The sequence below is a fragment of the Oryzias latipes genome, chromosome 4, assembly GCF_002234675.1.
Source record: "Oryzias latipes chromosome 4, ASM223467v1".
In the NCBI taxonomy this organism is placed as follows: Eukaryota; Metazoa; Chordata; class Actinopteri; order Beloniformes; family Adrianichthyidae; genus Oryzias; species Oryzias latipes.
In genome coordinates, this window is record NC_019862.2 from 14,299,519 (window position 1) to 14,317,525 (window position 18,007).

An 18,007-nucleotide genomic window follows, 5' to 3' on the forward strand; every position below is an offset into this window, starting at 1 on the left:
ACGTACATGGCAAATGCTGCTTAAAAAGCTTTCAAATCACAGATGAGTGTTTAAAAAATATTTGGGCTCCCACAGACTTGCACTGGAGTGAGTGGAGACACCACTGTGCAGGGATGCTCTCAAAGTGACTTGAGTAGCAAAAGTGGGACAGAATTAGTGAATTGATCTGCTTTTAGAACAGGAGTTCGACTTCAAACTAGAAAACTCACTTTCCTTTTTTATGACATTAAATGATTAAAAGAAAAACTCCATCAAGTTGAACACATTTTAAAGCACTTATAAACTCAATCAGAAACACAAGTAGTGTTCAATATTTCAAAATGACAGAGGGTGAATTTAAGCACAAATAAACTAAAACATTTTTTTGTAATTGAAATCTTTACCAAAAGAGCTATATGTTTTAAAGCTTTAATGCCATTTAGATATCTCTTTCCATGGTTGACTTGACCTAAAAGGTCTGGATTTTCATATTTTAAATAAAATACAGTGTTAAAGTAATAATGCTCATTAAGCTCCATCAAAGTTGCTAAATTCAGCAACACAAAATACTGAATATCTCGTCTTTGTTTCCTTTAAACATTATTTCCATAAACCAACCAGCTTTTTTCATATTTTCTGCTCACCATCTTTCACAGATGATAACTTTATAATGACACTTGAAGACCCACAGTGATGTTTTTGGTGTTTTTATCTTGTTCTAATTGCATTTTTCTGATGAAAGAGAACATGTATAAAGAAAATGAAGCATAAAAATGCATATCTGTGTGTTTCTCTATTCAAATTGTTGTTAGTAAAGAGCAGACAAAAAAATAACATTTTGAAAAAGAGCTTATTTGTGTGGGAGGGTGGGCCACAAGCTCCCTGCTTTGCTGTAAGCTAGGGGGAGAGGGGGTAAAAAGAGAGCTCTCAGCATCGGAGAAAGGAGGGAAGACAGGTTGCTAAGCGACGGACTCTCCCACAACTCCAAGGCAAATTTCTAAAGAACTCCAGCTGCTCTGCAGAAACTATGTTCTAGAAAACAACTCAGATTTTTTGGATTATAACTGAAAACTGTATAATCCTAATTAAAAGACCAATGGGAACACTTTTACAATAGATCAAAAATGGAATGAGTGGGACTTAAATGATGTGTTGTCTTACACAATATTATTGAATGGCTGCTTGCCAAACCAGCAGAAACTTTTGCTAAAACATGTCTTAATATCTCTCCACTTAGCAAGTGTTCCTCATCACCATTTGAGTTCTACGGTATTTCAGGGTCTTTTATCAGACATGTTTGTAACTCTGAGCCAGTGAGAAACACTTCCCAGTTTTGTTTTATTTACAACTAATGGAAGCTCCCACTAGGCATCCACACCTACCCTTCTGTTGAGGCATATGGGTCTGTGAACCACGCAACACAGCTCATCTCAACGAGGAAAAGCAACATTCGAATGTAAGAATATCTCAAACATCTTCATTAAATTAGATTTGCTATTGCAGTTTTAATATGTATGTTAAAGCTGGGCCAAGAAAAAAGAAAAAAAAAAAAACTCAGCTGAAAAAAATAGCTGTATGTTATCTTCCCACACAAACACGGGAGTCTGAGCGCATGTGTCAGAAGGGAAGCAGTTTGTTCGTATACTGCCAGTATACAGAGAAAAGAGAGACAGCATCAATAATGTAGCATCTTGACTCCAGGAGTCCACACAGTCCAATTAATCTCAAAGCCAAAGGAACAAAGGCTTTGCTATTTGACAAACAGGACATGGTGTAGTTTGCTCTGTTCTGACTTAGATTTGATAAGCAGAGAAGATCCAGAAAAGAAATGTTCAGGGGGCTTAGTGAAGGAGAGTTAAACACCGAAGGTGGCTAAAAGGGATCTTCAAAGGGAACGTCCTGACTCGTTTCAGCTCCTCTGACATTTCAGCGCCTCAGACAGGCCCACCTTAGCTCTGCGCTCTGACTGAAAGAAACACCATTTCCTCTGAATCCAAGCTGCTTCACTCCAAACAGACACAAGGAAAGTTTGACTTTCTTCCCCTCAAATGAGATCACAACTATGATCTGCAAATTCAGGAAAAAAACATGTTATATTCATGGTTGATGCTGTGACCCAGCATGCTTCGTGAAATGTGTCCTTGTCATTTTGAGGCTGTCTAAACAAGGATAAAAACAGCCTCTGAACGTGTGTCAGAACTTCTTGAATATCCTTTTTAATTGCTGTCATACTCGCTTGTAATCAACAAATCTGATACAAGGAGGAAAAAACAAAAATCAAAACTTAAATCCGGATTATTTTGACAAGTTTTCTTCAGGAAGCTCTAAAATCCAATTAGCATGAAAACGACTACAAATTTAGATCCCATTTTTCACAACACTTGAGCCCATCTTCATGGCCAACATAGTTTATGTCCATAATCATCTCCTTCCTATTTTATCCTCTAATAACTGTACATTTTAAAATTGATTTTTACATAAACGAGCTGTAACTTAAAAATATTAAAGACATCAGATTTGGCAATTGGTAATGCAGTTAAGTGCAATGTTTGTAAAATATTAGCACACTGTCAGAAAAAAAAGCTAAAAATTGGGTATGCATAATTAAAGATGAATTATTAGGATTCACTGCATTTAGGCATTGATTTAGTTTCAATTAAAGCAAAAACAGAAGAGAATCAAAGAGCCACTCCAGCAAAAATCCTCTGTTTGGTGTTTTAACATGTTCTTGTAGCATTTTTCTCATGAAAGATTTTCTGTGTCTGTGCTGCCATCTGGCCCAAAACTGTACGGCTGGATAGCTCCAATACTGCTCACCATTTTTGTTGCAATTGTAATGTTATGTTGGTGTTGTGAGGGGCTGTAGGATAGCGGGATACAGTGTAAAAAAAAATAAAAAATGAGCGCAGGCTTACTCCTTGCCCCAAAACTCAGAGGTGAATTTCAAATGAACTACTGCCACTCTGCAGAAACTAAGTCCTAGAAAATGACACAATTTTTTTTTTATTTTGGCTAAAAACAGAATCATAGTTATTAAAAGAACACTGTGAACATTTTTAAAGTAGATCAAAAGATAATTGGAGTAGGACTTTAAAGTAAATCACAACAGTAAAAGCATCAAGTCATTCAAATTGTTTGAATGACAGAAAAAATCAGCATTTTTATGAAAAAAAAGGTTTAATTTAAGAAACTAGAATTTGTAAAACTAAAGTGTTTGTGTACAGGTAAGGAGAGGGGTGAGGAGATCCTTACGGGTTTATATCTGAGGGCATCGCGGTACGATCCAAATAGAGCGGCCTGCGCTCTCAGGAAGGCCCTTGCCACGCCGCTTCCTGTCGCCGTCGATTGCTTCTTCAGCTTGCTCTTCAGGGAGGACATCTGGTGGAAAATATGGAAAGAAAATGTGGAGGAGAGGGAAAGAGGGAGGGATGGGAGGTGGAGAGCAGAGATAGAGGTTGGAAGGAAGGTGAGATAGAAGGACGGATGGAGAGACGAAGGGGTAAAAGTTAAATTATCACCTCTGAAATTGGTGGAAGAAACAGCTAGCCCGTTCAGGGTGTGAAGTATCACATTTGCAGGTCATCTTAAAAAAAGTAAGAAAAAAATAAGAAAAGCTTCAGCCTTTCCTTCAAGCTTATCTGTTATGCTGCTGGGAGCACCTGCTGCTTTGCTAATTGAGCGGTACAAGAGGCGACAGGAGGGAGGGGACAAAAGAGGATAAATGGAAATAAATGGAATCTTTGCTCGTCCTCATGCAACCCCCCCCCCCCCCCCCCCCCCAATCTTTCTTTTCTCATTTTTGCCTCCATGTCTTACTCTCCTTTTCCTTCTATCCAGTCCTGCTGCTTTTCCCTCCCCTCTTGGCTCTCCCGGGCTCCCTCTAGAAAGGGATTCTCGACATAAAACGTCTTTAATTATTTCCCCCACTCCTGGCTCCATCTCCAGGCGAGAGTGGAGGAGCAGCAGGCCCAGGCTCGTTTCAGGATGACAAAAGATTCACCCAGGCCACCCGGCCCTGGGGAGTCTGGGAAGGAAGTTGTCAAGAGGCTCTCCTCACCTGCTCAGCAGTGGTCTGACTGTGTTGTGGCAGTGCGAGGAGGAGGCAGACATACAGTAGTGATGTCATGGAGCGAGGGGCTGCTGCTCCCCTCCATATGATCTGTGCCAGCTTTGCACACAAGCATCGCACTTGATTGGCTTGTACACAGGGCCTGGATTTCTGAGATGCAGCAGCAGAGGACTGGCTGTATCTGAGCAGGAACTAAGATTTTACTGTTAAAATTGTAAACGTTAAACAATAAAACAACTTTTTCATTTTGTGCATCTCAACTCTTCTTTAAAAAGAGAGGGAACAAGTATCAACAGAAAAAGCTCGATATTTGTGCACATGAAAGAGCAGAATTGTGCATGTACCCGATGAGAATTTAATGATTTGCCCACAAGCACTTCAGCAGAGTGAACCCTGAACGATCCACACTTGAAACTCCTCGGCTTTTCGTGCTGCACAGTGAAACGCACTAAAATAAAAACTAAATTATAAAGTTCACGCAATCACAATATTCATTTAAACACCGATAAAATAAAATAGAAACAGTTTATAACAACCAGATGACAGGAATACAACAGTTCCAGTTAGCAGCCCGTTTTTTCAAGTTGACACTGAATTAAAAATTGTCACCAGTCCATTCGAATCTCAGTCGCAACATAATGATTATTATTTGTTCCTATGATCGTCTGGCTTGTAAAATTTTGGAAAGCATCGTGACCAACATCTATCAACTTTTATTATAATTTATTAACTTTTATCAAAACAGATGGAGGACAAGAGGAAAGAGAGCAACCGAAAATATGAGCCTTCCTAAATATAATTGACCGCAGATCCTGTGCAGCGTAGTGAAACTCCAAACCAGGTCTGTTTCAATCAGAGGTGGCCAGATGCAACACGCTGTGAAGCTGCAAACGTTAGACTGATATCACAGTCTGGTATCAGCAATTAGTCTGTCTGCAAGACTTTGGGGAGGAGAAGCAAAGTGTGAGCACAGCTCTTAGAGGGCAGGCTAAGAGACAAAGGAGGAAAGTGAGAGGAAAAGATTGGCAGTGTTAAACTGGGACAAACACAAAATGAACTGTGTTGATTCTGCTCCCCTGGGCTTTCTTCACTCTCCACTACGTCCCTGTTCTGCCATTGTAAATGTTCCAGGCATCAAACAAAAAGTTTATCACTGTTAAATTAACAAGTGTCATCTCCATATTCACTCATTGCGCTAAATGCTTTTATGTTTATGTAAAGCCCTTTCTGGAATTAATATTTCATGTTTATGTGCATTTCCAGTGATTTTTTTTTTTATCCTTGCAATCATTAAACTCTTTTTTTTCTTCTTTTGGTGTGTGTGTGTGGGGGGGGGGGGGGGGGGGGAATCAAAGCGAACACAATGTCAGTCTAAGAGGGGGAGGCATACCCTAAAGACTGTCAGAGCAGACGGGATAGCAGAGTTTACTCTGCACACAGTCAACTTCTATACAGCAGCTTTGAACGTGTGAGAGCACTCCAGTGGCAAACGCTTTTTAATGAGGCTGGGACACAATCACTGCTCCTGCTTCCCAGTCTCACCAAAAATGGGCAATAGAGTGATGATTTTAAAGTGTATGCATGAGAAGCACTACGAAAAAATACACTACTTTAGTCGTGCTTAATGATTAATTAAACTGCCACGTATAGCAAGTCAAATAGTGGTAGTGGATTGGAACAAACATCATCTGAGCTAATAGAAATCAAAGCACACTTCAAGGTGCGCTCATTCACATTCCCCGACGCAAAAAATAAATGTGTACCAAGTAATTGGAGTTTGAATATGGCGCCTACGCTACAATCATCAGGTATGCCTCCACGATAATGGCTCTGTCAAACTAATTAACTTCTACAGTTTGAGTGAAGCTAACGAGATGCGTACAGGCATCAGAGGAAGGCCAGGCTCTACAGGTGATAACCCTATTTGGCGGTGACATTTTTTAGTGTAAAGTCACAGTGGCGGTGATGAGATCAAAGCCAGAGACTCCCCCATTGGGTCCAATTAGAACTATAGCATTGTGCAGGGAAGGGGTGGCGGAAGGAGAGAGGGGAGTGGGTGGCTGAGGGAGATGGAGAAAAAAAAAAAAACAGTTGAGTTATGATATTCATAATCTATGCAGAGAGGCCTTTCCAGTACAGGTCTTCTCCCCATAGCTGTGATCTTTTCAATTTACATCAAGGGAAGATGGTCGAGGATGAAAGCGGGGCATCCAAGGCGCACAGCCCACAGAGGGCAGACATGGGGCCTCATTAAGGCCCGGCCCAGACAGCCCAAACAGGGCTTGAAGTGTGTCACATAAAGAGCATGGGGTCAAAGGTCGCACATAGAACAGATCTCCATTTAACTCTCCAGCTGGAAATGGTAATTAGCAGGTGCAATGATGATCCCTGTCTGACTGTAAGGGATCATCCTATTGTAGGTGACGTTGGGCGTCTGTGTGTGAATGGACGTACCGGGCCTCACTGCACTCACACACTTATTAATGGCTCTAATGCAAACGTAAAAATGCAAGTGGAAAAATGTAGTTTCTAGATCCATATCATTGAACCACTTGAAGGGGTAGGAATGAATACGACTTTTCCTCTACCCACTTCATCCCATTTTGTTAATCATGTTAATACTGCAATTGAACTATTTTATTTAGTGTTTGAAAATAAAAGTAAAATCAATCAATCACCTTAGAGATCTTGGAAACATGATAAAATGATAGTTCTGAAAGAGCTTATCATGCAAAGATTGGTGTATAAATACTGAGGTTAAACTTTAGAAAAAGATGCTTAAGAATAACTGAGAAAGGATTTTTCTCTCCATAAAGATCCAAATATTGAGGTTCAGCTTTAAGACATCTTTTAATCTCTAATTTTAAATTTAGTTTGAATGGAGCAAAAAACTTTAGAACTTTAGAAATAAACTGTACAGCTTCTTTCTTTTGCACTCACAATTGTTAAAAAATGCAATATGTTATATACGCAACATTGTTAATATTGTCATTGAGGTTTTTAGGTTGACAATTTTAAACCTGTCTGGGGACTAAAGATGAAAAATAGTCCTCTGGGCTAATTCTGGCGGATTGCAATAATACTTTTAATCTGCCCTGTCCCTGTTAAATAAACAAACAAAGAAATAAATAAATAAATAGAAAGTAACTGTTCAGGCAGGTTCTCTTGAAGGGATTATAAAGGTGATAATACTAAAGTTACTGTTAAATGTTGTTCACACATCCTTATTCCACCCTTATTCCAACCAGTGAACAAACGTGTGATAATAAAATTTGTTGTTTTTAGATAATAAGTGAATAATCCAAATGAAAAACAGCACTGCAAAGAAAAAAAAAGAGAAAAAGAGAAAAAAAAAGACACTTTCTACAAACCTGCTGCAATATGGATTTTTTTTAAGTTGCTGCTAATATTTAAAAAAAAAAGTTTTCTTCTTTTTTTTTGGCCATACATATTGTGTAATTCAATTAACAATACTACAAACTGCAGTAAATTCTTGCTTTATTTGCACTTTGTAAGTTAACATGATAAAATTGCCTTTTTTAAATAATACATACAAGATTTAGATGTATTTTTTAAAATATGATTATGATTTATTTGACTAATTTCATCCCAAATTGGATGTGATCATAGGCTCATTTTTGTGACATCTAAAATTGTATCAGAAAAATTATGATTTACATTAAATAAATCAACACCTTTACATAGGTGGAAAATATTTTCCATCATTGAGTTTAGCATATTTGAAAACATAAGATGCCAAACTAAACAGTGAAAAGAGGAAAACACAAAAGCATGTGCAGAACCCTCACTGTATAAAATGTCCCTCCAGCAGGGAAATGTGGTTTAAATTTAATAAAGAAAGTGGACCGTCACAAGTTAACAGCAAATTAACTCTTAAATATGACCAGTGAATGCAAAACATGACTGTGCCTAAATGTTTATGGGGAGGTTATGTAAAATTAAAAGATTAAATAAAAGATTTAGGATAAAAGTTCTGTAGAATTTTAAGTAAAAAGTCTGTTTTATAAACATACAGACATTTAATTAGAAATTCACTGAAATTTAAAAACATTTTTTCTGTGTATTTTTAAAATTTAAAACACTTTGGAGTCATCCAAGAAAACTGCATTCGGCCTACTTTAGTGGTGTTAAAATGATAGATATTAAAATAAAATGGGCTGATAAAATATAAATAAAGCACAAAAAAAACTTTAAGTATCTCAAAGAAAAAATAATCTACACAGAAATGCTAACTATATATTTAGAATTTCTGTGTAAAAAAAAAAAAAAGAATATATATATATATATATATATGTATGAAATTCAGCCTGGCAAGCCTCACCCACATAATGACCCCGACACTTGTCTGTTGTTATAAAAAAATGAATAAAAAGTTGAGTTCTCTCCTCACAAAAAGAGTGTTTTGTTTAAGATTCTGTCCAGGGAAAGAAAGCCATGGGGACGCAATTAAAGAACTACAAAGAAAAAAATAGTTATGAAAATCTCCCACTTTCTTTTGATGTGCTGCAGTCTACACACATGGCAGGCGCACCAACACAGACACAGACACAAACATCTGAACAAAGAACAGAAAAACAGTACACTCCTAACAACCACAAATGTACTGACACACAAATATCATACGGGTTGCAATTTATAGAACCATTCATTGAATTAAAAATAAATGCCAGACATATTTTTTTCTTTCAATTAACCTTTTTTCTTTTAGTAAAATTGCACAATAGCAGAGACTATTGTTTTAACTGGTGGGGAGGAGTCATTTAATACTCTTATGAGGTATAATTATTATAAATTACAAAAAAATTAGGGAGCTAAAAATACAATTGTTAAGCTCTTTGGGTGCATTAAAGATAGTGCATTGTTGAAATGAAGAGGAATTAAAAAAAACTACGGAGAAGTTCTTGTGTGTGTGTTATAATATGAGAATCTCCCCGATGTGGGGTTAACTTTGTCAAGCTGACCTCTTATAGCTTCTGAGCAGCTGAGTTTTGCATACATAATTAACTATAGCTAAATGTCATCTCTTGCTTCAATAACTATCGCGGTGGGTGTTGCTGCTTTCCTTTTTTTTTTTTTTTTTCTTATCCAGCCTGAACCGATGGCAGAACTGCAACTGGTAGCAAAAATCAAGTGCAGCTTTTAAACTCCGGAGTAAAATGAAAGGCTTCTCACTACGCAGCTCCGTTTCAAACATCCCTGCACAAGAGTAGATTATGACATTGGTACGCAGTACACAAATATTAAAGCAGTGGTTTTCCCGATGAGCCGGTCTTTACACAGACTGAATGCTCTCTGGTAATGTAAGTGAGGTGGAGCAATATCACTTCCGGGACCGAGCACGCTCAGTTTTAGTCAGCTGCTTTTGTGGAAGTGGCTCTGCTTCACCGTAAAGGCCCCACTAAAATGCATTGGCCTCATCTGAACTGAAAGAGGAACTGGTGGACAAACTAAAAATCTCAGAGTAGGAAAAGTTTCCAGCTGAACTAAATGTGAAGAAAATTCCTGGCCGCCGGGGCGTAGGTGTGTGTGTGTGTGTGTGAGAGAGAGAGTGAGTTTTGCCTGCTGTTCCCTACTGTAGATGTTGTTCTCTGGGAACTGAGCTCCAAATTAAAGCTGCAATGTTTGATTAAGTGTGCCAGGTGATCTCAGGAGAGGCACACAGACACAACCTCAACCCCCTCATTCATTTGTAAACCTCCAAATGCAGGCTTGAAATACAGGAAGTAGGAGTGTATGCTGTAAATTCCCCCCTTGATTGGGAATACAAATGATCAAATGTGCGAAGGCTAAGAATGTATAGGTACACGGTGTCAGCAAAGTAGTGAGACGCGGAGAGGAGGAGAATAGAAGGAATTAGGCTGTGATGTGAGGGAGACAGTATCTGAAAATAAAGATGTAAGCTGCACTGGAGCACCTTACCTTGAATATGCGGCAAAGAAGGAATAATACATGAAAAAAATCCCGTCATTGGTTTGGATCAATTGTCAGGATCAAATAAGAAGAAGAAAAAAAAAAAAACTGATTCAGGACCGCATTGTTTGTTTTCTGAATTAACAGACTCCTAATTTGCTATTCTTGGGTTACCTTTAATGACTAGCAGGGTAAACAACTTCTCCAAGCAAAAGTCAATTATAACTTTATCTGCACAACGTGCAGGAGAAGAAATACAGTTTGCACAAAAAAGGAACAAATACTGTGATCTACTGGGGAAAAACTATAGTTTTGTTTAGTTTTTTTTTTTTTTACACATTTCTTCTGTGTGCTTGTCAACACATCGGTTGCACTGAGAAAAGCACATTCTCCGTTAGATTAACATCAATGAACAAAACTAACGAAACTTTTACCCTTTCAGGTAGGAGAAATGTATTGCCAAAGTTAAAAATACCTTGTGTTTTCCGAGAACATGAAAAAGATTAAAAATAGATTAAAATCAAACAAAACAAAAATAAGGGATGTCCTTGATCCACACAAAAAGAGGGAAAAGAAAGGATTTTCTTTAAACATGAAATACAATTAGTATTCTGTAAGTTATAAACAGTAATTAGGAGAGAATTGTAAAAACAGCTATTTAAAGAGTTCGGTATAATTAATTTATTTTCAATGTCAAAACCTGCCTGAAGTATTTAAAACAGAAATCCAGAGCAAATCACACTTAACATGGGACCTTTGATCCTGTGACATTTCCCATTAAAAATGTCAAATCCTGCCCTGAGAAGATTTCTGTATCCTGTTTGATCAGTTAACAATTACCCCCTTATTTAGATCTGTCTCAGTTTTGCTGAACGGAACCGCTACTGGCTTGGTAGGATTTGTAATAGTCAATAAATGTGAAATATTATGTGTGAAATAGAGGGAAAAGGCCGTTAAGGGGCGGGCACTTGTGGAGCTGAAGCAGGGGTCCCGTCTAAAAGAGGCCGACTAATTCAGGACAACTGTGAACTCTGAACCTGCTAAAAGCACGACCATTGGTCAAGCCAAGCCACGTAATGAAGTCCACATGCACTCACAGTCAGCACCGCCATAATTAGAAGGATCTCTAAAAGGTTTGTTTAAATCAACATCGGAGGGCTTTGTTTTTCCCCTCACAGCCAGCGGCCTTCCCCTTTCAATCCATCTAATGTTTATATATCCATTCAAACGGATTGTAAAATGTTAAAGGAAGAAAAATCATTTTGTTTCGGGTCTTGAGTGTGAACACCAGAGTGTAGCCGGCGAGAATCAGACGGCTGGTTTTAGCAGCTCAGAAACGACATGCAGCAGCTCAGCCCCAACAGAGAGTCGCTCAGCATTTAATCATGATTTTAGGCTCCAGCTCGACATGATGCACAAAGCCTCAAACATCTTATTGTGTGTAAACAGCAACATCAAATGCCATGTGGCGTGTCCTCTTCACTAACAAGCAAACTAACAAGAGACCTGGAATTCCTCTCAATTAGTACCTGCTCGCTTTGTTATTAATCTACCAGCTCCAGTGAAAAGATAAAAGACGACAGGAGGAGAAAAAATCTGAATAGGAATAAAAATCAACAATAATAACAATTTGTTCTGATAAATATATTAATGCAAGGGAAGTTTCAGGTGGTATAATTTGACATGATATGTGGGCTATGTTCTGTCATTAGTCAGGAAAAATTGGTGAGTGGGGGATCAAAGAGAAAAGGCACTGAGCCTGCCACTTAATTTATCACACAGCAAAGACAAAGACTTTTTCTCTCTGTCGCCTTTCAAAAGCTCAGACTCTTTTTATGACAAACTCAGTTTGCAATTTAATTTAGGCTTTCAGTCCCTGGGTGCAGAAAACTCGCAGGTAGGAGGTGAGAAGAAGGTATTGTATCCAGACAGACACGCAGGCGAAGCAGCAAGGAGTGCAAACAGCGGGCGCAGGAAACGTCCGGGCTGGCGGGAAGTGCAGTGAGAGAAAGACAAGGAGGCAGACAGGTGCCACGAAACCCGAGCAGTCAGGGAAGCAATAAGGCAGGCGGGCAGAACTGAAAGTCGGCAAAAAAAGTATATAGCAAAGTGTGGAAAAGACCGAGGCATTCAGACGTGCTTGCAGTCGGTGCAGAAAGAACATCAGGAGAACCAGAGAAGTGTGGGAGTGTGAGCAGGCCTGGGGTCTGCTGGGCAGTGGATTGAATTATGTACTGCTGGCGAGGCAGGCGTCCAGTAGTTGGTGGAACCTGAGTACACAGTGTGAGCAGCGTGGGTAATGGAGCATCCACAGCCTCAGCTGGGATCTCAGTGCCTCACTGAGGAGCTTTAATGCACACACTGTGAAGACTAAATAAACAAACAGATTCCTGCTTTGACAAAGACAAGAGACAAACACGTCTGGTTGTTGTTTTTTTTTCTTTTTTCTTCCTTTTTGGCTGTGGAAGTGTGTGAATGTGTGTACACGTGTGAGTGACCCTGACGCCGTGGCGATGCTTCCTGCAGCACTGACCAACGCCGGTGCTCCATTAATTAAAGAGATGATGCGCTGGCAGGTGGCTACACTGCCCACACTGGTAATTGGCCCCTTTCTTCCCACTCTCTCCCCCCACAAAATCCCCCATCTCTGTCTTTTCTTTTCTTTTCCCTGCCTTGTTCCCTCCTCCCATCTCCCGTTCTCAGAAACGTGCCAGTGGGCAGGCAGAAACGCAAGACTTTGTGAAATAATGATTAGAATGGATGGAGATGAAGGGAAGGGAGTTTCACATTTTCCCACAAGCCTCTGATGGTTGGGGAATGCTGTTTGCCTTCAAGCGTCATACGACGCAACGGGAGTTTACTTTAGACAGCCACAATCTGAGGAGCCAGAACTGCAGTCATTAATGATGTGGGGAGGGGACACAGCCATACTTTGACAAGTTTCTGGATGTGCGTGTGTTTCTGCGTGCATGCATGTGGGCAGAAATCAGACTGGAAAACCAAAGAGTGTGTCTGGTGCAACAGAAGCTCCATTTGAAAAAAATAAAGGGGGGAAAATATTGCTTGATTTAATTTAATTTCTCGTTTCATTTGTACGGAGACAATAAAAGCGGATTGAGTAGGAAAACTACTTTCACGTAAGTTTTTTCTGTGCATGTGTGTCTCACCACATCACTCGGCAGGTTGTGCAGGTCATCAAATGGAGTCTCAAGGGTGTTTGTGTCCACATTCAGAATGATCACATCCTCCAGTGATCTACTGCGTACTCTCTGCAACAAGAAATGTAATGTAATGTACAATATTCAAAATATGAGTAGACGTTTTTTTTCCCAATAACAAACATCTTACATTTTTTAGGATTTATTTATTTATTTTTTGGGGGGAAAATTTGTCACAAATTACTTGATTGCTTCTTTTATTCTCTGCATTTTCTTTTCAAGGCAGACCATATTTAGCTGTCAAAACACATTTTGTCTACACAACAAAGACTAACAATAAAAAAAGAAAGATAAAAACTCAGGAGATATTTTCAAATCTTCGAGTTCTTTAAGTATAAAGACGAGAAACTTCATGTAGAAAAGTTAAATTTACCAAAAAATAAATAAAAAAATCTAAGCATCTTCACTTCAACATATACAAAAACAAGAAAACAAAATGAAAAATGGCACATTTGGACACTTTCCTGTTGCCAAAATCCCATGCATCAACAACACACTGATGCTTTTCTGTGTTGTGAGCATCCTGATGGCAACAAATTCAACAATTATTTCAGAATGGTGCGGGAGGATGCAGGCAGGTGTGTGCGTGTGTGTGTGTGGGGGGGTGCGCCCTGTGTGAATTTCTAGTTTGTCACTTTTGTGACAGCCTGTGCAGCGGAGGCTCACATGCTGATCTGGACTAATTATGTAGTGGCGGAAAGAAGGTCTGTCACGGATGCAGAGTGTGATAAATACTGCCACTGCCACAACTGTCAGCCGAATATCACACACACATGCGTGCAAACGAACACGTATGCATTGCATTAAAAGTGTGTGCTTAGCTACACAGGCACACACACACAAACATACTAAAAGTTACACACATGTGCAAATGCTTGCATTATTGCGTCACACGTTAACAATAGCAGTACTGATGCCTCCTATCCAGCACCGGGTTCAAAAATGAAGAAGAAAAAAAAGCTCTTTGTTTGCCGTTTTCTTTTTTTGGCTTTCTTTCTAGCTTGTCTTTTGTCTTTTGTATGTCTAGAAGAGAATGCACACAACTCAAGTAAATAAAGGGGCAAATAGAAAAAGCAGATCAATTGTATTTATACTTCTTTTAAATCCACAAAGAAAGAGAAATGTAAAAGGAACAACTTTAGCTCCTTTAAGAAAATATTTAAAGTAAATAAATGTTTGGGGGGGGGAAAGTACTTTAATCTATAGTAATCAGATTTAAGTTAAAGGAAACCACATTAATTTTTCAAACTGTTTCCATTTATTTACAAAAAGTATAACAAAACATGTATTTATATATATGTGATCATATATTTATAATACACAAAACATACCTCTAACAGACTGAGATGAACTCCCACAAAGTACGGCATGGGGGCACTGTGGACAGAGCGTATAACAAGTCCGTAAATACTGGCAGAATAATAATAATAGCGTAGTCATAACAACATATCAATGCATGTATTCTGTGCATTTTATCCCTTTTTGTTGTGTTGCTTTGTTTTTCTCTTTTATATAACAGGCATTTATATATGTTAAGAGAAAGTTAAAAACAAAGTCTGAAACATGAAGCTCATCAAAACACTGGACAGGTGGGAATTTCACAGAAACCATAGTGAAAGAACAAATTGACATTGTACAATTTTATACTCATCAAACACCCTTTTTTGTCCAGAAAAAGTTTGTTTTTATTCACAAAAAAATCGTAAGCTTTTGTGTTTCAGCAGGAACATTCTGGGCAGAACATGTGATTTTAAACAACACAAGACGGTTGTTAACTGAGCTCCAGTCTGAAGAGAACAGCTTGTTGCTTGTGGTTGAAGCCAAGTGGGTAATTTTGAATACCAAAGGTGGATCTGTGGTTGCTCCAAGGTACAAATGTGGACGTCTATAAGTGGGAACAGGGCATGCTACACAAACCATCTCAAAAAAAAAAAAAAAAAAAAGGTATTTTTCTTACAGTGCACTTCAAGAAAATATCTATTCAATGGAATATTTGTAACAGCTATGATATAGGTGTTTGTTGTAGATTTGAAGAGTTCTTTCCCTACATCAAAAGAAATTCTTTCAGGAGAAACAAGGGGAAAATGTTAAAACTCAATCACCTCCTGACTCTAGAGGTCAAAAGTGGGAAAGATGTATTCAGAGATTGACTTTATCAAAGATTCATTTTTTCTTCCTTCCTTAATTGGCAGCTTTAGAAATCTTGGATTCTAATATTTCCTCAACCAGGCTCCTTTATAACATCATCAAAAACAGTGCTGACAGGGACCGTGTCTATAATGTTGACAAAGGCTGGAATAATCAGGTAGTTTGGGGTTCAGCGTATTTATTCCCAGACAGACTGAATCAGAACCCACAGGCTGGTAATCAACTTAAAGTAACAGAAAAACAAACAGCAGGCCCGGGGCTCTGTACTGTAGCTGCTGCGATCTTTTTATAAATTTCATTTTAGTTTAGTAGAGCAGCGACTTTCAAAAACTGTACACGCATTGGCAAACACACGTGGAGCTTCTAATAGGATTTAGCTTTGCAACTGGTGTATGGAGAACACGGCTCTTATTGAATAAGATAATGATGAGTCTTGGTTGGAAATCACATTTCAGTGCCAGTGATGAATAGTATCTTTAAGCTGATATGTCCCTCGTGGTAAGCGCCATACTGTATGAACTGTTTGAGAAAAAAAAAAAAAAAAGTTCCTTTTATATGCACCGGCTTCCCCACATGTACATTAAACATGTACTGATCTGACCTGAATGTAAGCAGATTGTAGATGAGCTCTTACTTCTGCCCTCCGTTCAGTCTCAATCAAGTCCGTTCAGATTTGTTGGATTTGCGCTGGATGGGTTGTAATGAACCCCTGAGAGAGCTACCATGATGAGAGAGCGCTGCTAATACTGGAATGAAATATAGAGCAAGGTAATCCAGGCCTTTCATTATGTCGAGAAAGCGCACCACAGGAGTATGCGCAAGAACATGCAGAACGAGTGGGAGAATGTGTGAACAAGTGTGGCTGCAGCTTTACGCCGAGCCTTTTAGTGGCAGAGTTTGATGCGTAACTGTTGCATAGCGTCCTGGTATTTGTTTAAATGTCTGATATATATGTTTGTGCAGAAATGTAATGACAGAGTCGCAGAAATAAAACATTTTTGTGTACGTGTCTGTTTGAGGTGCTCGGCCTTACCAGCAGTAGTCCAGAAGATGCGGAGGCAGCACAGGGATGAAGATGTGCTGCCAGTACATAGGAAAGAGTAATGCAGCCGCACCATGGACACACGCCGTTAACTACAGGGAGATCAAGAGAGCACAAAGTCAGCTAAACTTACCAGGACTGTGCAAACAAGGAAAAAGTGCAAGGAAAAAAACTCCATGTATGCTCAAACTAGGTTTTGCCTTTTCACAACTGGAAAGAAAATAATTACAACTGTAAAAAAAATGTTTTAATATAAAAAGTGTATCTAATATACATAAGTAAAGAAATGGATTTTATTTCAAAAAGTTAAATGCTTTTATTAAAACTATTAAATACAGTTTATTGAAAAGAACACAAAAATTATAGGGAAAAAGTGGAAATTCATCTTTAAGCATCAAAAACTTACATCATTAAAGAAAGACATCCAAAGAATTACTTCAAGACTGCTTTATACACAATTACTTGAACTTAAAAAATGAACTTTTCTGCCTTGACCTGCAACAAGACAACAGAGGGCCAAAAAAGGCCCGACAGTAACCATAGAAATTTGAATTACCCCAACTCCTACCACACTAAAATTAATGGAGAAAAAAAGGAATAATTAACCTCTTTTTCAACAAATAATGAGAAGCAATCATGTGTGGATGACACGGTTTTTCAAAGATGCTTTTGACATTGTTAAACTAATATTACACAGTGAATTAAAGCTATTGTCTCCCATTGTCTTAAAACCAGCATCCCCCTATTGACATCAAATCACATAAAAAGCCTGCTGTAGTAATGACCTGCAGCACACACACACAGACACACAGACAGAGCAGGAGACAGAGGCGTTAGCTCATCCCCCAGATTAAAATAACATGATTAAATATGGAAAGAGAACAGAGGTCTGAGGGGCTCCTGCGGGACTTCATTAGGGCAAATTGCCAAAGAATGAAACATGAGTTAGCCAAGAGAGACTGCGGGCTAGGCCAATACCGCCGGGACCCCGGAGCAGCAGCCACTGTTATACCGCTGCAGCTTCACAGTCGATGTGTGAAGCGGACACACACTATCACACACCAACAACTACTGGGAGACCTCCCGCTCGCTGACACATACTGTGTCACAACTGACCGGCCAAAAGCGGGAGAGCATGGTCACTGAAAACAATCGCTGCCAGGGGAGGAGGAAGAGGACCACACCCCTCTTCATCCATCCTCAATTCAAGCCTGGATGTCTGTAAAACTCACTTCACGTGTGTTCTGGCGTGCATGCCGCTACCTCCCTGCCTGCTTTTTTAACTGCATTCATTTTTCAAATCAGCAGGAAAAAAAACAATGTGGTTTTTTTTTCTTATTGTCTCTCATACAAACACTCCCACAATACTTAAGACTTAATCAACATTTAATTGGTGTCTTGCTCTGTGTATCTGCATATGCATATTTCCGTTTCCTGCTGTCTTGAAATAAAACAACAGTGCCACGCTCCTGTCAGGATTAATTTCTCTGGCAAACAATTGTTTTTCGCTAATTCGGAAAATAAATCAATGCAATGAATATTAATGAAAGAAATAAAAGTGAGGCACTTGGTGGAAAAGTGACTATCAGAACTATCATATCATCCTTCCTCCTGTGAAGC

General features: G+C 38.9%; 1 protein-coding gene across 2 annotated transcripts in view; it reads right to left on the bottom strand.

The window, feature by feature from the left end:
- The window catches only part of dennd1b (DENN domain containing 1B), a 106,020-nt gene that overhangs the window by 22,197 nt on the left and 65,816 nt on the right, over positions 1–18,007 (bottom strand). For both annotated transcript variants that reach the window (XM_011474042.3, XM_011474043.3), the window contains 4 exons: positions 16,379–16,479; positions 14,529–14,574; positions 13,147–13,248; positions 3,232–3,357 (listed from right to left, as the gene is read on the bottom strand). In XM_011474042.3, coding sequence (XP_011472344.1) covers positions 3,232–3,357; positions 13,147–13,248; positions 14,529–14,574; positions 16,379–16,479 — 375 coding nt within the window. The remainder of the gene's footprint in view (positions 1–3,231; positions 3,358–13,146; positions 13,249–14,528; positions 14,575–16,378; positions 16,480–18,007) is intronic.